Consider the following 23,377-nt stretch of genomic DNA (forward strand, 5'->3'; position numbering starts at 1 on the left):
ACCAGTACAAGCACAAGAATTGCCAGTTTATGAGAGAACTGTGCTTTTTCCATAAGGTTTCTTTGCTGGCAACACTTCTTCTTATTTCCACTGTCATATGAATTGATTCTGAATTGCTGCCTGCATTGCCAACGCTCAGGCAAAATCTGCACAAACTGCAGTGAGGACAGAAAGATCCTCACAGCCAGAATGATCATAAAATGACTGCTGAGTTGGACTCAACCAGAAATCAGTCTACCCAGGACTTCTCTCTAATACCAGGCTGGCAGCAGGTGCTTGAGGAATGTCAGATGAGGGCATAGACTGATCCTCCCCATGGGACAGCACTCCCAGATTATCATGAGCAGTCATTTAGGGATTTTCAAATGGATTATAAATGAGCTGACACTTGCTCTATGCAACTGGTTCATCTGTCTTAGCCCTTCTCTGATGAAGTGCTCTTGTATGCATAATAAAACTCATCTGGTTCTCAGCATTAGTGTGGGGGTGGCAATTAACTCCAATGAAGGCTTCATTTAGAAGCAGTTTCTTACACAGCCAGTGCCAGCTCCACCAGCTTCACTGCCCTGTGGCTCCCTGAACAGGATCTGGCTTCTGCTGAGATGTCTGAAGCTCTCAGAAAAAACTCTGTATACCTGAACCATGAAGATACACACCTCATTATGAGTAGTTTTCTGAGTACCTTCCACTGCCAGATCTAAGAAGCAAAACCAGACCCAACTTGTCCCCTTCCATTCACCAGCTGAGACTGAGCTTTGCAGTAAGTTGCAGACCTTGTAGGGGGAAGGAGAATCTCTGGTGCACTGGGATGTCTAAGAATTACAATTCAATTCCCCTTTTCTCCCGTGTCAACAAGAGCTGGCATTGGCTCCTTCTGCCCAAACTCTCCTTTGTTATTTTATTAGGCGTCAGAGTCAATGAACCGCAGAGGGCTGCTATCCAGCTTTCCCTGAGCTGTTAATCTTGCAGCCCATCCACCTGAATTATGAGGCTTGTTTCCTGTGTTTTACACAGTTATTTGTGTTCTTAATTTATTTTAAAGTGCTTGCTCAGTCCTAATGTGTCCGGACAGCAGTAGCAAGCTGAGGTTATAATAGCATTTATCACTTATCCTGGCTGTGGTGAGAGGCTGTGCTGGGCTGCATGCTGATAGCTCACTTGGGCCACCTAGGTTTCATTACCCACTTCTTAATGGGCCAGTTTGACATCTATTAGAGAGAAATCCTCTCAGAGTGAAACACTGGCAAAGGAGAACTTCCAGTTACTCATTTTAATGAGAGACAAGGAAGAAACAATGCCGGACTTTGATGGAACACAACCCACCGCATTCTTATTCCATTAAGGCTACACAGCACAACCCTGTGATAACCTGCCCTGAACCAAGGCCTGGCTCACAAATGACAGGTACCTCAGCAAAGATAAATCATACCCTTGAGACACGACACAAAGAAATCTCCCAGAAGGAAATCAGGTCATTTTCTCACATTTCATTAACACAAGGAGCACTGGCTCCTCCACAGCTGCGGTCACCAGAATGTGCCGACTGCCTGGTTGGAGGAAGTGGTGTTATTTGTGTCGTGTGTACAGAGAAGAAATTAAAAGTATGTGTGAGCACCAGTGTGCATGGGAGAGGCACTGATGCCAAACAACCGGGGAACACAAATCCACAGCCACCGAGAGACAGACAGGCTTGTCAGGGAAGAGGATAAAAGCTCCTGGAGCACCTCAGACACTCAGAGAGACAAGGCAAACAGCACAGAACATTCCCAGAGAGGATGCTGGTGGGGTGATCTGAGAGACTGGCTGGCAGTTCAAGTTGCAGTCCCAGCTGAATTCCATGTGCTAATGAGCCGAACACTACCTTTGAATCCCTCCGGTCACCCCACGCTGTGAAAAACCAGGCATCCCCTGCTCACACTGGGATAACTACCTTTGCTCTCAGAAATCCCAGTGGATTTGGAACAAGAATGCAAAAAAGGATGAAAATGGACTACACAGGTCTGAAAAAGTTGTTCGCAGACCTATTCCTCACTGGAGAGTGACCTCCCAGGCACAGACGTCTGTTGGAATTGCTCTGTCTTTATTGTAGGAAAACACAATGTTGTATCTCTTCTCCACTGGAATTGATATTTTTTATAGCGTTGCAAAACAAATAATCACAATATCTGGATTTTTAATGTTCTTACAAATATCTTTTCTTACATCTAAGTTTAACGTGTGTTCCAGTTATGTAAAGAAGTCTGAAAAAAAAAGACTTATTTTCCTGTTTGTATCAGGAAAACTAGACAATATTTGACTACAGAACTGTAACTTTCTGTTAGACAAACCAGGCTTAAAAACCCAACGCTATTAACCCTAGAAATCTGATTCACCATGTAGGAAAACCTGCAGAAAAGTCAAATTTACTGCCTAGATCCCATCAAAAATTTTGTTCAACCGCAGCTGCTCCATGGTCAGAGAGAAGACTTTACCCTCTGAAATAATCTGTTTTCTCTTTCATGAACGTGACCTTTACTTTGAGGTTAAAACCTGCTATTTGCTCCGTTATTACATATAACAGAGTAGCACCCAGAGACATCCAACAAGGATGGATTGTGCTCGTCGCTGAGCTGTGCAGCTGGTGAAATGTCAGCCCCTGCCCCAGACAGCAAGCAGCTGAAGTGTGAGACAGGAGATGACAGGTACCTTAGACAAGGAGACATGTGAAGCACGAGGTAAGAGTGAGCTGATTATGAGGAATACAACAGTGGGAATTGCAGTGCAGTGGCTGTGTGGCACTGAGGGACCCTTTTTAAGCCACGTGGTGGTGGGGAAGGAGTTGGATGTGGGTGTGAGGGAGAAAGGTGTTGTGGCTGGAGTTGAAGAGGGGACACAAGTCTAGGCTGAACCTGTCTGTGGGCTTGCATTTGTCTCCTGTCCACAGAACTCCACACTCAGGACTGAGGGAAAGCCTTAAGGAAGTCATGGAGCAAAGGAGATAGGGAAAATCTGAGTCTGCACTAATGGGTGACCTATCTAGATTGAGGATGAGTAAGGCAGGGCCCACAAGGTACCTGCTGGGTCCTCTACTGCACACCCTATTGGCACGTGGCCACAAGCTGACAAAGCATCCAGGAGATAGCTGTGAATGAACACATCTCTTACTGCAAGGCATGAGAAGAGATGGAAATATCCAATCCTGCTACAGCCTGGAGGCCCTGGTATGACGGTGAGCCCTAGCCCGATGTGGAGACAGCGCTCCTATTACAGATGTACCATAAAGCTTCTCCATCTCTGTCCTGCCGGCACAGGTGTGAGAATTTGGTGCAGCACATGGAGGCTGGAGGACCAGAAGTCTGGCAGGGCCAATTCACACCTCCACCCTAACTCACAGGAGGTGGAAAAACTGTAGGAAAACTCAGCAGAACGAGGAGGTGCTTCATCTTGTGAACACCATTTGGAGGAATCAGCACAAAGCAAACTCACTGGGGAGGAAGGACTTGTAAAAAGGCTCAGCAAAGGAGTCAGACAAGTGGGGAACATGGAACAGTGGGGCTCACTTGGCACAAATACATGAGAGCTTCTAGTATTTATACAGCTTTACAGTTTCCACAATAATACAGCAGAGAAATATCTGCAAGCTCAGCAGCCTGCTGCAGTGCACACACACCACATGCAATGAAAGCCACAGTGAGATGTGGATGAGGGAAGAACGGAAAGGAGAACTTCTCCAGGTGAAACCACCCTTCCTGTTCCATGTGCAAATACCCCTTGCAGAAGGCCCAAACCAGCACCACCTTGTTTAGGATGATGTTCAGCCGCTCAGACTCGCAGTCCACCACCACCAGCCTCTCCTTCTTCTTCTCCAGCTCCTGGAAGAGCACTCGATAGCCCTCTTCTGTTGTCGTCAGGATGTTGACAGCTGTCACCTGCCAGTTCTTCTCAGCCGCAGTGTCCAGCACTTTCTGTAGGACTGACAACCCTGTGATGGGAAGAGAGGGGAAAGAGCCAGGTTTTAGCTGTACAATGACATTTTTCCATCCTCCTGACAGCCTGTGCAGCTGCCTCAGGCCAGGCTGGAGTCAAAGTCACAAGAGTGCAGCAGAACTACAGAGAGCAGCTAATAGTCTAGATTTTACCCAAACTCAGCTGGGCTAGAATTAATGAGTGCTACTTTTTCTGTCCTGTTAGAGATGATTCCAGGCCTAGTTTTCCTTTGTAATCAGCAGATCAGTCTCGTTGATCAGGCCCTGCTGTGGGATTCAGATAAGAACACTAATCCCCATTTTCCTGTCTGTCACTACTGAAACAACTTGATTTCTGTTGGCCAGAGTTTCCTTCTTGTCTTTGATCTGTTCAGGCTGTATGCTCCTAGAGTTAGGGACACCCTCAGCAATCAAAGCACACAATCATATTCAGCATCATTCTCTCTGTCATCAGAGAGAAAACCATTATTTTTTAAATTATGTTACATAAATTACATGCACAGCCTTCCAGGGGAAATTCACATAGCACTGCTCTGGAATCCTAATGGACAACCCTGCCTGTTGCAGTCTTTTTGGGATATTCAGTGTGCCCATGATGCGGGACAATAGAAAGCAGGTGTGAGGCTTTCATACCTTCTTCTTGTCTCTAAAGGTCATCCTGTCCCTTCAAAGGACAACAATAACTTCCAGGACAGAGCTGTGAATCACCTTTACCTCCACCCTGTCCTCCACAAGTCTGTTTGGCTTCCAGCCTCCAAGCCTGGATGCTTTAAAGGCATCTGAGAGCTGGGAAAACTGAATCACAGAGCAGTGAGCTCACTAGCCCTGTTTGTGGTTTAGAAAATAAGCTAATAACTTCAAGAACCCAACAAAGGTTTTATTGTTTTACATAGACAACTGGCATGTGCTAACACAGGGGAGTTGGAGGTTTTCAAGTTATCTGCCAGACACGTTTCACACCTGAGTGTGGGCTTAGGTGAAACCATTCATATTTATAAACTGGGAACTCAGACTTTGACAGACCAGTTCAATATGGGACATGGAATATAAACAATTTCACCACTTCAAACTCAAACCATCTACACATTAAGTATTTCCCTCATGCTGATGGGGCTCAAACCTGGCTCCATGAACACAGACATACTGGGTCAGGCTGATGCTTCATGTGGATCAACACCCACCTTCAGCAAAAATGGATATTTATTAAAGGAACAGAGAACAGGGAAGGCATAGATTGACCCTTCCTTTAGCCACCCTCTCAGCCTGCAGAAACCGACAGTGAGAGGATTTCTGGAGGCAAAGTCTCCATCTAGAGCACTATGTTCAACTGCCTGGTAACCCTCCCACATACTTGTGACTTACCCCGGTCAGCATCATAAATGTACACAAACTTCTGCCAGCTGTAGTGCTCGATGACACTGATGAGGGCATCCTGGAGCTCTGGGCGGAGCTGGAGGACAAACTGGTTGGACGTCTCGACAGGGAAGCTTGGCGTTATGAAGCAGACGTGGAGAGCCCCGCAGAAAGACGTGAGCATGTTGACAGTCCTCCTCTCATAAAATCCAAAGATGGCATAGACGCCCTTGGAGAACTGCGAGCAGACTGGAGGAGCAGAGAGAAAGGTCATCAGGGCAGAAGGGCAAGGAGGTTTCTCAGGAATTTCACCAAAATAAACCTTTTCCCTGAAATAATCTGTGACTTCTCCGCACTAGATAATTTTACCCCAGGCCTGTGAGTTGATGAAGGAACCTGTGAAGAACAGGGCTTGTGATCGTGTGGTGCTCTGCTCTTGGTCTCCACAGACCTGCTTTACCTTTGATGGGCAGAAGTGACAGAGAAGAATTAAATCAGTATCACCAGAGCTCTGCTGATGATTTTGCTGCTTTCTGGGATAAAATGTGTTATCTGAACACGGGAAACCCTTATCAGAAAGGGACTATTGCAGACCCAGATGCATTTACAGAGCAGAAGGCAAACATCTGCATGATCGCACGGCCCTTTGTGACCAGTGACTCCAGAAGGCAACTGTGGGTTTGACCTCTGAAGCCGCAGAGGCCACTCTGAGAGGACATCTCAGCCAAGGTTGACCAGGTTCAATGCAGTCACAGCACAGCTACAGGGAGGTTTTTCTGCAGCACGAGCTGCTGACACTGAGGTCAGAGCCTCTGACACCAGAGACTGCTGGTACTCAGGGACACCTGCGGGGCAATTTCTGGTTTCCCCACAAAGCCATGGTGGGGAAGGGTGTGTGCTCAGCGAGGTAGCAGCAGTGTCCTGGGAGATCTGCATCAGGAGTTCCCTGGCAGATATCTGTGTCTTTCCTCAGCAGCTGGTGCTGTGCTGCACAGGGAGGGCTCTCTCGTGTTGGAGCCCTTCTCTGGAGAGCACTTAATGATATCCTGGGAGCTGCCGGAAAAACGCCTCGGGATCTCAGTGAGACAGAGAGAGTTCACACTTTGGGTTGTAAAACTTAGCCCCCAAGACAGTCAAACCCATTTAATATCACCCCTGTTTATTGCACATCCCAAGTTACCATCAATAAATCTCCAAGCTGGAGGTGGTGGCAGTGACAGCATTTTTTCTGTGTCAGAACTCCTGGCACTAATGTCTCCTCCTGTTGTCACTCTGACTCTGAAGACCTTTGGCTGTGACATTTATACTGACTCAACACTTCACACATTACTTGCCTGCCCTCCCCAGCCAAGTGCAGGCTGAGGAGTTGGATGTGACATTCTGGGGTCCCCTGGCAAGTGCTCTGTGCTGCTTGGAAATCCCCTGACCCGGTTTCTGCTGGTAGACATCAGTGCTGAACCTTCTGCATGTGTGGCTGGGGGCAGGCTCCTAAATGTGAGCTTATTGCATCCTTAGCTGGGCTCCCTCTGAGCTCTGTCCCTCCAGCTGGGAGGGTCTTCCCCTGACTGGCTTACAGCCATCCTGAGTAAAATTGCTTTGTTCCTCACTTCTCTTACTGCCACCATCAAACATTCAGAGATAAGAGCAAGAAATCCTGCTTCCCACTGTGCAAGGCAAGTCCCTTCTCCCATCTCACCACCCAAACAAAGCAGCTGTGCTTTTGGAACAGCACAGAGCTGAGGACTGAATCTCATTACACTGATGGAACTTTTTCCTTCATCTTGGAGTTCAGCCCAGCTTTTGGGCATCCCAGTCCCTCAGTTTGTTCCCAAGGTCACCCATCCACTTTTCACTGATTAGCCCCTGTGATCTTGGAATTTTCCTCCCACAAAGGAATTTGTGGTTCTGCAGGGATGCCTCACAAAGCCCGAACCATGACGAAAATAACCCCCCTTTCTCTTTATTTTCACAGCAGTGTCTCTCTTTACAATCAGCAATTGTGTCTGTATCAGCTGGAGTCGCTACCCTCATCATGAGACTGACACATTCAGGAAGAAAAGTAGCAGATATGGATAGAAATAGTCTGAACATCATTTCCATGTGACTGGAGCAGTGGGTCTAATGAATGGTGTGATATACCATATGTGAGAGATCAGAATGTGGTCTTGGGAGACCCAGGCTTCAGACTCAGTGAATGATTAAAGAGACATTTTCGGGACAGCTGAACAATCCAGTACAATTAATAATCCAGACAACAAACGTATCAGGTTTGTTTTGTTTCAGACAAGGCATGGCTTCCTTGAATTTTATTTTCTATTTGAAAGGAATCTCTTATTTTTTAGAATTTATTTTTTTAACTCTGTGTCTCAGTCACGCTCAGGCATCCCTCCTACACTGTTCTGAGACATCATCAGTCCCAGCATTTGAAACAGATTGCACCAAAGACAACTGGGAGAAGGAACACACTTTTATCATTAGTACATTTGGAAAGAACCCTCACTCACTTTGTATTTGCAAGCTATGAGGAGTCATGGACAAGGCAGATAATTTAGGGAAAAAAAAAGACTTGCTGAGGGTTATCACCCAAAGAAAAACAGAGAAACTGTTATGTCAATTAATCTGGAAAAGTGAAGAGTGAGAGCTGCAGCTGCTTTTCTGGGACTGAACTTGGCAAAATGTAAAAGCAGTGGTGCAAAATTGTGTAAATCTCAGGGCTATTTTAAATTCTTTATTTAAAATGCTAAGAGATCACTGGAATTTCTTTACATTTGCTTTAATCACTTTATGAAGAAAATTTATTAATTATTCTGTTCTCATTTGACTGCTCTGCAAATTCCTAATAACATACTACTAAGAACTGCAAACCTTACGTAGAGGAAGCAATTATTTTAAGCTCTCTTTGTTTTTATAGTGACGAGCAGTCACCAGCCTCTGACTGATGGCTTTCTAAAAAGCTTAAAAAAACATAAAAGGGATGAAGATCATGCTGGAATGAAAGGTCTGAGAAGTTGAGCTCCCCTGGCCAATTTGCTGGTGACGACATCACACTTTGCAAGTGTTGTGCCAGCTACCTGTGGACAGCTGGCCACAGCTCAGCTTTTCCTGCTGAGGACTGCAGAGCAGCCAGCCTGGTGACCGGCTCTAGCAGTTGAATTTGGGCAGTTCAGCCTCAAGCTGCAGGCAGGAATCCAGGTGAAATGCAACAGTATAAATGTTTACCTATCCAAGGATGTGAGCATGAGTGAAGAGGGTTTGCTTGGATGCAGATAAAGACATCTGTGACAGTTTGCATGTGCTATTTGTGACCTCTGGGCTGCACAGTGGGAAAGGACTGGGCTGAACCTGTGCTATTATCTTACAGTGAATTTGTAATTAATTACAGAACAGTTTTCCTCTAAACAAACCGTAGCAAAATATAGTTCATAATGATTGATAAACAAAACTACTATTTTGTTCACCCTCATCAGTCTTGTAAAATTGAATAGGCTGGGATTTTTAGCTGGGACATTCCCAGTGTGTGCCGCATCAGGCACCACGGACACCCCATATCCCTCCTTCTCCAGGCACAGATTCTCTCACCGAGGCTGCCTTGTGTCAATCCAAGAAAAAAAAATAAGTAAAAGCAGAGGCATTACCTTGATTGTCACCTGGTTATGCTGGAGAGACAACCCAGCGACAGCCACCTGCTCCCTGGACACGGCTCTGCAGTGCCTGCTGCAGCCAGGTGAGGTGAAACCTCTCCAGACTGTACTAAAAACACATTTTTTTTTGCTATAGCTCTCAACTGGAGAGAGTAGATGAACAAGACTGATTTCTGCATTAAGGAGAGTCACAGGTATTTCAAAACTGGAGGTTTGACCTGACCTGTGTGAAAGGCATCAGATAAAACAGGTATATCTTTTAGGTTTTGGTTAAAGAAGACAAGCCAAAAAGTTTCTCTCAGAAACAGTCACCACAAAGAGGAGCTGAACCAGTCTTGACATTTGAGTGAGTAGGATGAGCAACTGGGCTGCACAGAAGGTTGAGAATTAGAATTCGGTCTCCAGGAGTGAAGATGGTACAATTCTGCTGAGAATCTGCAAACAAGACTGTAAAAAGGAAACTGATCCCTATGGACACGGGGAAGAAGCCTGGTAGGAGATCCTGGCAACTGCTCATCTGCTGTTTCATTTAGAAGCAGAATTTTCACCATTTCACTGACTTTAAGACTAGAAAGGGACATTAGATCATTTCTACTGACTTGTTGTGTCTCATGGACCGTTAAGTTTCACCCAGCTACCCCTGGAGGGAGCCAATAAGATGGCTTAGTTGACTCTTGGGAGATTCAACTGCTGCATGCCTCTGTCAGAGAACAGAAGTGGCAGAGACAGTGCTAATACCCAAAGCCACAAGAGCAGTAAAAAACCTGATTAAAGGAAATATCCCCAGATGTTCCTCATGAATGACTCATTGCTCTCACTTGCAAAAAGGAACAAAAAGCCCAGATGGTCCCTGCCAGATCTCAGAGGCCTTCCTGACCCTGGAGAATGTCAGAGCATCTAGGAGGGAAGACACCACACCCTCTCCAGGAAAGCCATTCCTACAATGCTGAGCTGCAGATGTGAGTAAATTATTCCCCATAGCCCAAGTAGGCAGGGAAAGAAAATTATAACTTGAAAATGTATGCTCCCAAATAAGAAGAAATCTTTGAAACCAAGCAATCCAGCACACACCAAAATTAACAAATGTTTTTTTAAAAAATTTGAATAAGAGTGTGGCCAGCCTTTGTAGTAAAATAGTCCTCCTCAGTTTACTGTCCTCTGTAAACTATTAATGATGAGCCCTGCAATGCCTGCAGCCCCAATATAATCTTCATCTGCCCAAATCTCCTGGGACACAGAACCAACGCCCTCACTTGCAGCAAAACATACTCACTGACAAAAGTGGTGTCAAGAAGCAGTTCCCACATGCTTTTCTTTGCTCACTTGGAGTGTATCTGTGCACATGTGGGAAAGAGGAGGGAGGATATGCATGCATAATTAATTTTTAGCATGCCCTGCCTGGAGGCGACCCTCACACAGTGATGGAGAACCTGACATCAGGTTGGCAAAGCTGGTGGAGTTTCAATGAAGGAGCACTGGTGTCTGCTTCAATTAGGATCAGCTCAGCTTTCCTCCCAAATGTTTGTCCTCACAGTTCTCCAGTGTGGCGTAGGTGCCAGAGCTCATCTCTTCAGCACATCCCAACGACAGCATGTTCCCACAGATTTTCTGAGCAGGGGAAAGCCAAACAGATTCTACACTCCCCCATTGTTCCACTCATGTATTTAGCTGACAGCAGATATGTCCCACATATTTGATCAATTGCAAATCAGGCTGATGTGATATCACAAGAAATCTGTGTTTTTCTTTCAAATGTATAAAAGACACAGAAGTGTGCTGCCTTCCATCATTTTCCTGCACTTCTGCTTTAATCATCCTGGAAGCTGGAAAGTAATGTTGATTTTTACACAAAGATCTGCTTTCCTTCCCTCATATTTAAACAATAATCTATGGCTGAATAGAGGCTCATAACTGCATATGCTGATAGATTCAACTTTTTTAGTTAAGTTTGCCTGCCTGACAAGTGAGTCTTACTTTGCCTGGCTGACAAATGATAAACTTCCTTTGAGATCAAACTGAATTTGGGATACTTCTTTCTCACATGCTGCTGAGTTTCAGGAAATAGTATGGAGGTTTTGTCACCAAAAATTAACAATATGGGCTCTTAGTCATTTAAGTGCACTTTTGAATAAAAATCATGATGGTGGAAGATATATAGTCATGGGAAGCTGACTTTAATCTCTCTGTCAAAGGCACCAGTTGAACGTCTTATCTCTTCCACTTGTGTACTTCACAACTTGAAACCTCTTTTTCTTCTTCTGCTACTGTCTTTGAATGCAGTTCTTAACCAGTTTGACTACAAAAATGAAGAAAAAATCCAAATATCAAAGGTCTTAATAAGGTCACTGATGTTGTTGAAAAAAGGAAAGAAGGAAAAACAAGATGTTTGGCAAGCTTTTACTTGCTTCCTTTGCTTGTTTTTAATAGTATTTTTACTTTAGGGATGCTAATATTTTGTTGAGTCATATAAGACCAAGAATTACATATATTGAAGGGTTTACAGTCAACACAACCTATTTCTGAGCACTTTTAATAGGAATTAGATGCAAATTCCCTAAACAGAACACACTGAGATCAAAGCATCTTTAATGGACCCTGGACCCCAAAGGAGATGTGGGCATGTGTCTGCTGACATTTGGGACTTCTGGGGTCACAGACTTGGATGGGTCCTTAAATAAGGATACATCCTGAAATAAGATGTCATTTAACAGCTGTATTTTCTAGGTAGCCTTCAAATCCATTGAAAGAACACAGAGATACCACTGCAAAGAATATGATACCCATCTCAAGCAGCATTCAGACTTTGCAGAAGCCCATTTCTTCCATGGGTAGATTTAGGTTATTAATCTAATAGGGACAGTTTGGCTGAGGAGAGTCCTGTGGCTGACAGATCAGATTATGTGTAAGGGAGAATGGGTCCAATGCCATCCCTGTTTCAGGTTTGATATCTAATCATGATTTGGATCTTTGCTTGTGAGCCAAAGGAAGGCAACTGCCTTTCTGTGAGCCCATCTGTTCCAGTCCCTTGGGTCAGAGAGTAAGTTTTGCACCATGCTCATATAGACCCCAAATAAGACCAATTTCTGTGCTGGAAGCACTGATGCCATGATCTCAAGCTGTGTAAGGTTCTTGCTGTTCATTGCCTTCATCTCTCAAGTGTCACATACCAGAGCCACAGCCTTTCCACTGATTTCATGATGTTAAAAGCAAAAAGATGTGCAGAAGGGCTCTGGTGCTGGGAAACAACTCTGTATTTTTCAGCTCTAACAGAGGATCTGACCTCTTCACCTTGTCTCATCTTTAAAATGGGAGTGTTTTCCTCCATGCCAGTCTGGCTCATTTCTGGGGTGCAGCTACCTGTAAAAATAAGGCAAGCAAACCCAGCTGGGATACAGTCTTCTGAGATCCCTTTGTGCCATATTATGTCATTAAAAATATAGAGTCAGAGAAGGCCTTAGCTTGGAAGGGACCCAAAGCTGTGCCAGAACTGTCTGACACTGTCAGCAGGTCTGCTGGGCAATCTGGCTTTTCTCTGTGTCCAGAAAGAACCCAGCAGAAGATGCTGGCCATGCTGGGTGCCTTGGAGCAGCAGGAACTCTGCAAAACCAGCTGCCCTGTCCTACCCACAACCCTCATCTCAAGCCCCCCTGCAGCTCCCCTAGAAGGAAGGAGTGATCCCTCATAGGGCCCCAGCTGCAGATGGATTTTCCTATGGGCCCCATGGGCTCAGGAAGATCAGCAATCCCTGCTCTCATCTAACCTTCTACAATGAAGTAGAAAACTCATAATTTGTCCTCACTGAACTCTCTGTGTCTGAAGCAGAGACATAAATATTAAAGCAACATTACTACAAATGAAAAAGTGACAGTGATACTGTAGAAGGAGGCGAGGGATGAGGGTTGAACCAATTTTGCTTTTGCTTCTTTATTAGATGGCCTTTGGTGTTATATTGGTCTTTCTGAATAAAGTGTTATACAAGGAAAACTAAGTACAGGATCACGGTGTAGATTCTGCTGGGAAGTACGAACAACAACAGAGGGAAAGAACAAAGCATCAAACCCCCAGCACGTTAACTCAGTACATAGCACACTGCTCTTAGTTCACCACAACACTTAATTCTGGGCTGGGAGTGCTGAATTATTAAAGCAGAGTAAAAAGAGGGGAGTGAGAAGTGGGAGGGGGAAGATAAGCAGTAGCAGAAAGCAAATGTGTCACATAGACAAAATCTCACTGCAGATGAAATGCATTCTGTCTTCAATAGCTTCTTTTCTTTTCCTAATACATTTTATTGGTTCACAGACATTAAAGCCTTAGACTGTCTTCAGTGCAAGCCCCAGGTTCTGGTGAGGATTTTCTAAGGGCCCATCCTGAAGCTGATTTCAGGTTGCAGTGAAAAAACCACACTGTGAATTTGCCCTGGAGAAGTTCAGTGTCAATGTTACTTCCCTTGGGGAAGGAGGTTGATAACATCCACCTCCACAACTCCTTTCTTAATCTTCATCCCAATAAACACAGTTTTGGTCCCACGTCCCCCTGCTTCATAGAACACGTGCATAGGCATTCCAAAATTTGCTCTGGTTTGTGCTTTTGCAAAACTGATGTCCCAGTCTCTGATGTGTTCCCTGTGACATTCCTGACACTGGTGTTGGTTCCTCCAACTGACAAAAACATTGTCTCGTGTCAGAGAGGATGAGGCCCCATGCTCTGAGCCTCCTTCTCTCCACATAGTTGGAGGTGAACACCTACTCACCTTCTCTTTTCTCCCTGTCACTACCTTTTTTCCCCACTCCTGCTTCTTAATTTCCAAGTTTTAATTGTTCAGTGCTACAGTGCATAAACCCTTGTCCTTGTCTGCCACTGAACTAACCCAACTAATTTTAAGGCTGCAAATTATGAACTTCATTTGCTAACTTTCTACCTTTTTTCTACTAAAATCAGCCAAAGAACCTGACAGAACACACACACATGCATGCACACCCTCTACAGTGATCCTCCCAGAAGTCCAAACTCTCTCTGGCTACTATTCCAGTGAAAGTGCTGGGTTTCCTGGCCTCAGATGTCAGACTCCTAATGCTCCTCAGCCCACACAGTCAGCAGCAGGCAGGGAAGGCTGGTGTTGAACTCTGTAAAGTCAGATTGGGTAGGTCCTGGAGTGCCCAGCTTTTCCCTGCTTTGGATGCATGTGAAAAGAGACCTTTATATTTCCTCAAACACTGACTCCCCTGACAGTGGTTTTTATTTTTTAAATTGACAAGAAAAAGCCCTAAGCAACCCCCTTTCTGAGCTCTGGGGGCGTGTTGCCTTCAAAGAAACACAGGGATATGCCATATCCCACACACCTACGGAGGTCGTGTGGGCATTATTATTATTAATTCTAATTGGCTTGGAATTACACTTATCCTGTTATCCCTGGGTACCTGGGAACCCTCTATAGATGCAACTCTCACCCTGCATGTGTTTGTAAGATGCCTGGCACAGCGCTGCAAGGCCTCTGTGAGGTACTGTAATATATCCGTGTGAAATAGCAATAAAGCCACTGAATAGCCTCCTCAGAGTGGAGAATTACCTTCCCAACTGAGAGAAGAGAAATTATATGACTGGTTCACCACAGAAAGTAAAACAAAAGGTAAGGAGGGACCTAAATGGAGAGCCAGGAGAATTTTCCCTAACCTGATTGATCTTTTTGGTGGTGAGGACGTCCTGAGTGTGTCTACCTTAAAATATCTGCCAGTCTAGGAGGGAGGCTGGCTGTCAGAGGGCACAGATGAGATTTTTCTCTTGTTGTAAGCTATTGTTGGCCTTTCTGATATTCTTTGACTTCTTGCTCACTTAAAAATAAAAGACAGTAGACAAAAAACACAGTGTATACTGTGTGGGGAAAGCACCACCAAGCTCCCCTCTGCACCAGTGTCACTGGTCTGGGCAAAGAAGGAAGAATTTGAACTTATCCAGGACAAAGCTTCTTGAAACAGAACCTCTCACAGACAGGACAGAGTATCATGTCCTTGGGGGCTTGAAGTAGGAAGCAGTACCTAAACCCACCAGTTGACATGTTATTTATAAACATGCACATTTTCTATAAATTTTCAGGGCTACATTACAGGTATCTGCTGAGTTAGCAAGGCAGATGCTCCAAAACCTACATGTGCCATCGCTGCCCCAAAAGTGCCATCTTTTCAGCAGACACTGGAGCCATTAGTTTTCTGAAAAGAGGAGCAGGGAGGCACAACCCAGCAAACTACACTCAGCATGAAAGGGTTAACCTCTAGAGCACAACCCTTTTGTGCTACCTGCTTGCATCTTGTATTCACCTTTGGTCCGTGAAAGCACCAGTGGTTTTGAAACTCCATTTAACATCTCAGCAAGGGCTGAGTTTGGTGTAGAATGACAAGATCCTTTGACATCTGAGAGTGCTGGCTTTTGTGGGCTTAAGTGCCTCCCTCGGTGGCTCTTTGCTACAGTCATTTCTTGTAGGGTTTTTATTTTCCCTTTTCACATTAATGTTCCGTTCCATTGTGTTCATAGCTTTGTTCAGGCCTACTTAATGTCAGGGGGAATATTACCATTTCTTCCCTGTCATTAGAACAGCTTTAATCCTGTCTGCATTGAGAGGGCAATAAATGATAAGGGTTACCACATTTTTTATTTCCCCAGTGCCTCCGAGCACCAGGTTTCATGAAAAATCCCAAACAAACAAGTTTAAGCTTGAGATCTTTTAAACCCAGTGGGAGACTGTGTTGTCTGGGGAGTAGGAAGGCAGAGCTGTGACAGATGGCGAGATTTGGACCTATGGTTTGCAATTTTATGGTTTCTGGTGAAACTTCTGTGCAAATCACTCACTGTGGGTGGTGGAACAAACAGTTTACATGAAGTGCATCTAGCTAGTGTGCCCAGATGGAGCTTCTGCAGAGAGGTGATACTTGTTAAATTGGGGCTGCAGGCAACTGTAGAGGCCAGTTCCCTCTCAGAGGAGGTGAAGGCTTCCATCCCACTAAGCAAGGTGAATAGGGGGAATGGGGGAAAACATCACTCTGCTCCACTGATCCAAGAAACCTGCAGTAGATTAGGAGGCCCTGCGTGAATGTGACCCACAATACAAAATACCAGCCATTGAGTTGGCTACCTGGCAAGAGCTTCAGCAGAAATAAAGTGGAATTCAAGATTTTCCTGAGGAGTCTTAGGTGAAATCACTGTCATTTTACCAGCATTACAGAGGGGACTTTCACAGCTACAGTCTTCTCCTGAACTGGCACTTGGATCCATGAAAGTCATCTCCCATAGCAAACTCACATGACCAAGGAAAGCACCAAGAGGTGGGAGAAGCTGCAAAGTTCTATAAAATGACCTTAGAAGCACATCTTTTGCTTAAAAGACCCTTGGCCAACCAAGTCCCATTGGTGTTAGTGACAGGGGTATCAAATATAAAGCAAAACTTTGGAAAAGACTTTTGTACCGGATGTTTCACTTGCAGAACTTCACGTGTCACAGTAAAGATTTATGATAATGACAATTACAAAGTCATCCACTCTATGCTGAGGCCAGTGAAGACACCAGGAGCCTCTCAGCTATGACGAACTACCTGCACTGCCATGGAACTGAGAAAATAGTCTGGAAAAATAGGATGTGTGTCTTACAGAGAAGAATGTAGGAGAATCCTTAAATCAGGAAGACACTGAGATCTCTTCCTGACATGCTTAGTTACATGCAAACACCTTCCCTACTGATTTCTATTCAGGGAGAATTTTTAAGCTCCTGAAGAAAGAGACTCTCCAGGGAGCTGCAAAGAGCAAGAGAGATCATGTAAAACACTCTGCATAAATGCAAATTGTGGGGAGGCCAACCAGAGCACAGGAAGGGGAGTGTGGGAAACCTGGGGTCGTTCATCATTCGGAAGCAGCAGCACAGCACACACAGAAGCAAGTTCTGTCTCGAGCAGTCTCTCAGTATAAACCAAAGATGATGACATGATTTAGGTAGCTACTGAGAAAGTCCCACTGCTTCTCAGCAGAAACTTTACCTGTAAAATATTATTTAGACAGAAAAGCAGCAGCAGACTGGAGGATGCTGATTTGTATCACTTCTCACAGGCATGAGAGAGACTCTTTCACTGTTCACCAGATGTTGCTCAACACAAGGTTGTGGGGTTACCTGAGGAAATCCATTTGTCCACGAAATCAAAGTCACTGGCCACCCTGGGGCAGGCAGGTCTTACACAGAGAGGCACCAGGAGCACTAGCTTTTCAATGAGTGGAAATGTTCCTTGGATTTAACAACTGTGCAAGAGAATCAAGCCATGGAAAGCTTCACACATCAAGTGTCAGATTTGCTTCACACAAGAAAAACCAGGAAAACTATGCCATGTAATGGACTGTAATCACACAGCTAAAGTGAGCACATGGATGGCTAAAGGTAACATAATAAATAACCCATTTGTTCCAGAAGCCTCTAGGGGAAAGACAGGTCAAACTGCCACCTACAAGAGAAGGCTGACAGGGCAGAGGTTGCTGCCACTGGTAGGCAGAACCCCAATAAAGGCTTGGTCTGGAAGGACAAGGTAAAACCTGTGACAGGTCTCTTGATGTGCACAGGAAGCCAGAGGTGCAGTTAAAAGCCTGTGATTTACACCTCTGGGACAGTCCTAGATAACCTGTGAGGGTAGCGATTTTCTTCTTTCTGTACTGCAACCCTCTTTTGGTGCTGAATGTGGCAGAGAGGAGCGTGTAGCATAGCCTTCACTTTGAATTCCTGACCCTCCTCTTGGAGTAAAGAATCATTTCCCTGTGAGAGAATTTCTTTCTGGCTGCCTGTATTTAACATGGCAGTGAACATCTGCAGTCGTATTTTCTAAGCATTTGTTGTGATCATTCCTCTGCACTGCTGGTCCTAACAGCAGAGCAATGTCAGCTGAGAGCCCTGGTAGCATTTCCAAAACATTCTTAAATTACTTAGTTGACTACCACATCTCTTTAAAAGAAGAGATGTTGGAATGATCTGCAGGTGATTTGGGATGTAGGTATAAAAGGAAGACATATGGTGCATGCAGCCTTTGAAAATTAAACCTTAACTAATGTATACTGAAAGAATGTCTCCTGTGACAGCTTTTACCAGTGCTCTCCCAAGGAAAGATGTTTTTCTGGCATTGTCTGTGGAGCAATGAAGGAACAGGGATGTCATGTATGGGGTTGGTTCCAGAGGTCCTCTGTGCACACGCACTTTGCAACAACCTCATGGTGCAGCTGCAAATGTGTGCCTGTAATCCACTTGCATCATCCTGTGAACTTTTTTCTTGAATCTCTCTTAGAAATAATGAGAAGATCATCCACTTTCTGCCTGGTTAGAAAGAGTAGTCTGTGCAATATAAGTAAGACAGCTGAGAACACCTTTGTTTCAGCGTAGAAAAGTTGTCTACATTATAGTCTCCCTGGTAACTACATTGAGGCCAACAGAATTACACTAGGTCTAAGTATGGTCTAGTTTTGTCAGTTGGGAAACACATCATGTTTCCTAAAGGAGGCTGCAGGGATAGAGGACCTGATTTGTGTGTGCAGTCAGCTGTGACTTGCTTGTAAACTGTGCTTGCTTCACATCTGCTTGAGCATAGGTCACTAGTCTCCCTTGGAAGAATCCTCAGGCACAAAACCAAAAGGAATTTGTGATAAAAGACCCTCAAGAAACTTTTCCTGCCATCCTTATTGGAAAATCCTTCAAAGAAAATGCACAGGAAATAACAAAATCCTAAGGAGATGTGAAAGCTGGACTGGAAAAGAGGAATGTGGGAAGGGAGATGCAAGTTTGAGGTTCATTGATGGGAGAACAGCCATTTTAATTTCAAAATCAACTGGGGCTTTGAAGGTGAAAAACAGGATGAAAGAGAGTGTGAAGGGGGTTGAGTGCAGGTGCATTCAGAGATCCAAGGGCCAGGTGCCTTTTTCTGAAAGGTGGGGAGAATAATGGGCTTTCAAATTCTGAGTCACTCCATCTCTTCTCTCTGAATAGACAATGGTGAAAACACTTTGTCCCTCTCTAATGATGCTCAGTTTTAGTTTAAGAAGGGTTTTTCAAACCTCACTGCCTGAAGCATGACAGTCTGTCCTCCATTAAGGCTTTTAACCCCATATCACAGTTGGACTGACTGAGGCAGCCACCTGTGGGAAGACACACAGCGATTTTGGGGTGAGACCCAAGTGCCTTCACACAGACACCTCTTTGTCAGACAGCATGAAGAGCTCACCCACTGCTCACAGTTTACCAGTGAAATGCCCTTCCCCAGTGGATGGTGACTGCTCCATGGGGCACTCCCCGGCCCTGCTTGCTCTTATTGCCCATCCTTTCGGAGGAGGGAACACGCTGACAGCAGAACAAGGCAGTACTGCAACAGGCCTGATGCTCCTCTCCAAGCACACACAGACTTGGCACCTCACCCAAGGCTTGGGGATTTTGTGACCAGTTGTTGAGTGGGCACTTTGCAGTGGAACTCATGTACTGGTTTTAACACTAAACCCATTGCAATTCCTCTCACAGCTCAACCTCAACCCCTGCTGGTTTGTGCTGGGCTGAAAGGAAGAAGGACAACATGACCTCTTGCCTGAAAGACTGGAGATCTTCCCAGAACAAAGCTATGCCCCCCAACGAGTCTTTTGTTTGTCTATCTCTGCATGATTTCATGGTTATTAGCTTTTAAAAAGCAGAAGGTCTATTTAATGGCTTGACTTTCAACACGGCACTGGGTGCCCAGCTGGTGGTGTTTGAGAAAAGTTACTGCCAGGCAGTAGTTTCTGGCCCAAGAAAATACCTCCCTGAGGGACAGGGATGGTCTAGACCAGGACTTCTTGGACATCAGTACAAGTCCATCTCATCTCCAGTCCTCAGTGGAGCAAAGGGGAGACATCGCCATTGGCTCTGCCAGGTGGATGCAACATGGACCCTGTGTCTCAGTAAAATGAAGATGTAGAACAGGAATTTAGCCACCTTTCCCACAGAACTTCTCCTATGTCTGCATTACACTGAAATGCCTTTTGTTGCAGAACAGAGTATCTTTAAGAATGATATAAGGACCTAACTTTATGGATAATCCCTATACTTTAGGATCATGCTTCTAGATAACATTTTCTTCAGCGCTAATATGGACTCTTCATTTCTGGTTGGAAGCCTCCTACTTTATTTTCTAGGCATGAGATCTTATATTTGTTCAGCACCTAACACCAAGGGCAATCTCAAACTGTAGCTGCTTGCTTTTTAGCCTTCTCCCTTAAAAAATAATTACATTCTTGAAAGCTGCAAAGCAACTGGCCAGGCTTTTGATGATCCCTCATTAAACTGAGAGCAAACATTCAAATTGTCCACTGGACAAGTTAAGGATCAACTTTTCTGAGGAAAGTTACCCTAGACACCTCAAAGTATTTTAGTTCATTTTACCATAAAAGCTTTAGTAGGCTTTACTCTTAGCATCTCTGAGGTGAAACTAATGCCAATGGAACAGATCCAACAAAGACACATAATAAAGCTAGCTGAAATTTCTCATCACCTTTTTTTCCCCTTCAAAGGAAAACTGAAGCTTGATCAAAAGTAGGAAGTTGCTCGTTTTGACAAAATACCCTGATTTTCCCATGGAAAAAAAAAAAAAGAAAAAAAAAAGAAGAGGAAAAAGCTTTGCTGTTAAGCCAGAATTTTAAAAAATAAATGTTTGGATGCAATCAATCCTCCTACCCCTGCTTTGGATTGTAAACTGCTCTATGACTGCTGGCACAGCAGGGATAAATCTGAGGTGAAAGGTGGAGAACATCAGGTCAGTGGAAATATTGCCAGCGTTCACACTCAGCTGCAGATGGGCTGTTTAGGCTCTCCCTGAGCCAAAGCTCCTGAGAAATGCACACTTACACTGCATTTGCTGCACATCTGGACCTCTGCTCAGCACAGCACAGCACAGCACATACTCTCTGTCCTGTCCTGTTCACAGGGGGTATTTCCCTCTCTGCCACAGTTTGAGTCATCAGCCCTCTGCTCACTTGTGCTCTGCTCCCACAGGCACAGCTTTGCCTCTCCCTGTATCACAGCTTCACTCCTCCTTCCTCACCTTCCAGCTGAGCACCTCCACATGAGGCCCCTCAATCCTTCCTGCCCGTGGGACATGCTGGCTTTTTCCGTGACCCTGTCCTTGTGCAGGAGCCTTTCGTGAGTGCCCGCACTGCACCCCACACGTGCCATAGCTGTGAGCAACCCTGTGGTTGCTCCTTATTGCCTGGATTCCCGAGGGCACAGGCACACAACCCAACCAAGAGAGCCCTCCCAGCACACCCAAAATTCCTTCTGCCACACATCTCCCAGATTCTCCTCCCCACGTCCCACCCAGACAGTTGCACACATGTGCCACATACACACACACACACACACACAAATCCTTCCATTAGCTAAATCCCAGCTTTTCACAGCGCTGTTCTCACACACAGCCCTCCCTTATCACCCTGCTCACAGACGCTCGGGCTAATCTCTCTCCACGTGCCACGCTTATCTTCCCTCTCTTCTACACACACACACTTTTTACACAGAGACTAATCCTTCTCAGTGTCACGCACCTCAAAATCCTTCTTACGACGCCCCCTCACACACTGAGTAATCCTTTTCAGAGTCTCACACACACGATCCCGCTGACAGCATCCCTCCACATGCATCCACAGCATGCTTTACACACACAGGAACTTCTTTGTGCCACACACCCCATTATCCCCTTGCTTGACACGTGTATTTTTCCCTGAGTCTGACACATGCATGTGAACCTGCCATCAGTGCAGTAAAACCAGCATTTTTTTTTTTTTACAGTGAGATAAACCAGTGTAAACAAGGTATTTGGGGGTAAAACCTTGGATATTTGGGCAACTGTCCTGGAAAATGAAGAGGTGGTCACGTGAGGAGAGGTTTAAAAGACCTGGCATGTTTAGTGCAGGGAAGCAAAGGCTGAGAGGGGATGGGTTGCTGTTTATAAAAACACCAGAGTGGTAAACACTAGAGAAGAGCTATTGATGCTAAAGGACTACATTGGCATGAGAACAACTGAAAATAAACTAGTCATGAATAAATGCAGGCTGTGAACCACAGAGAGATTTGTAACCATGGGAGGAGGGCAGCTCGGGTATTGCTTTCCAAAGGGAACACTGGAGCAAAAGCAGAGATGGTTTCAGCTAGAGCATCATTTTTGTCTGAGTGCACAACCCTGTGACCCTGAGGTCCCTTCCTGTGCTCGCCATAGAGTTCGAGCTCAGAGTCACAGCCCCTCACACCAGCACACTATTTCCATCATCAGGGGTTAATAGTGCAAAAGCACTTTGTGTCTTGCCTTTGTCTTCCCACCTGCAGCAGCGGGGTAGGGAAATGGAGATGAGCAGGAGCAGGGAGCACCCAGGGATCCCTTTCATTGCTATGGTGTGCAGAAACCTCGCTCGCATCTCCTCAGCACACATTTACACTCCCGGAGTCTCCCGCCTCCGGTGTTCAGCTGCCTCCAGAGACACGGAACACCTGACTCGCCTGATAGGAATTACTTATCTGTAATACAGATGCAAAAAACCACAGGGAAATGAATATTTAGTGGACTACAAGCGCTGCTGCATGAGCCATTATCCTCCCAGGAGCCAGCCTGCGTGATGCTTTCCTTCCCTATACTTGGTATGGCAGATGAAGGAGATGCTGGCTGAGCACTGTGAGAGGAGCAGCAGACATTAAGGTCCCTACCATTTGCATAAAGATGAAACAGTCTCTTTTGAAAGGGGTAGAGGAAACCAAGGCATTTGATAGTTTCTATGTCTCACATTATCAAACACAGAGCTCTGCCCCGTGGGACTGAGCAAACTCTGCTTACGCTGGAGTCAATGACTTTAAAAAAAACTTCAGGTCTTTGTAAACAGAGAATTTATTAAAGTGTGGCTTTCATCTAAGTGTGGGTGTCATTTATTACAGTGTGTGAGGGCAACCAAGGGCCCACTGAGCAGAGAGGGCTGCAGGGGCAGGAGGAAACACAAAGTACCTGGCAGAGCTTAAAGGAGTGACTTCAGTGATTCTCCCAGAAGCTGACAAAGCAAAGGGGAAAGGAGGGAGTGAGGGTGGGAAGATGCTCTCCTCCATTCAGACTTTCCAAACTGATCATTTATGGAGTTCACCTAATTTTTGAATTGATCTCTTTCTTTTTTTATTTTTTTGTAACTATAAAACTCAGAAGAGAACTATAAGGCAAGTCTGGTGAATAGAGCTACTATCTTACTTTCTCCTCTTAAGAAGTCACACTCAAAAAGAAGCATTAATTATTGTGGGTTTTTTCCTGCTGAAAATATCAAAATAAAACAAGAATAATTAGTTTTGTGCTGTTTCAAGTAGCCTTAACTTTTCTTTCGTCAGAGAAACTGATAGAAATAGTTTTATTTCTTTAGC

The 23,377-nt window shown here is 45.0% G+C and overlaps 1 protein-coding gene across 4 annotated transcripts in view; it reads right to left on the reverse strand.

The window, feature by feature from the left end:
* The window catches only part of GRIA1 (glutamate ionotropic receptor AMPA type subunit 1), a 117,130-nt gene that overhangs the window by 56,335 nt on the left and 37,418 nt on the right, over window positions 1-23,377 (reverse strand). For 2 of the 4 annotated variants that reach the window (XM_050312540.1, XM_050312539.1), the window contains exons 3-4: window positions 5,328-5,567; window positions 3,777-3,961 (exon numbers count right to left, since the gene is read on the reverse strand). In XM_050312540.1, the coding sequence (XP_050168497.1) occupies window positions 3,777-3,961; window positions 5,328-5,567 (425 nt within the window). Of the gene's footprint in view, window positions 1-3,773; window positions 3,962-5,327; window positions 5,568-23,377 lie in introns of all 4 variants that reach the window. The other 2 variants (XM_050312541.1, XM_050312538.1) reach the window with 1 other exon arrangement.

The sequence above is a fragment of the Myiozetetes cayanensis genome, unplaced genomic scaffold, assembly GCF_022539395.1.
Source record: "Myiozetetes cayanensis isolate MyiCay16 unplaced genomic scaffold, myiCay2020 scf17, whole genome shotgun sequence".
Lineage (NCBI taxonomy): Eukaryota > Metazoa > Chordata > Aves > Passeriformes > Tyrannidae > Myiozetetes > Myiozetetes cayanensis.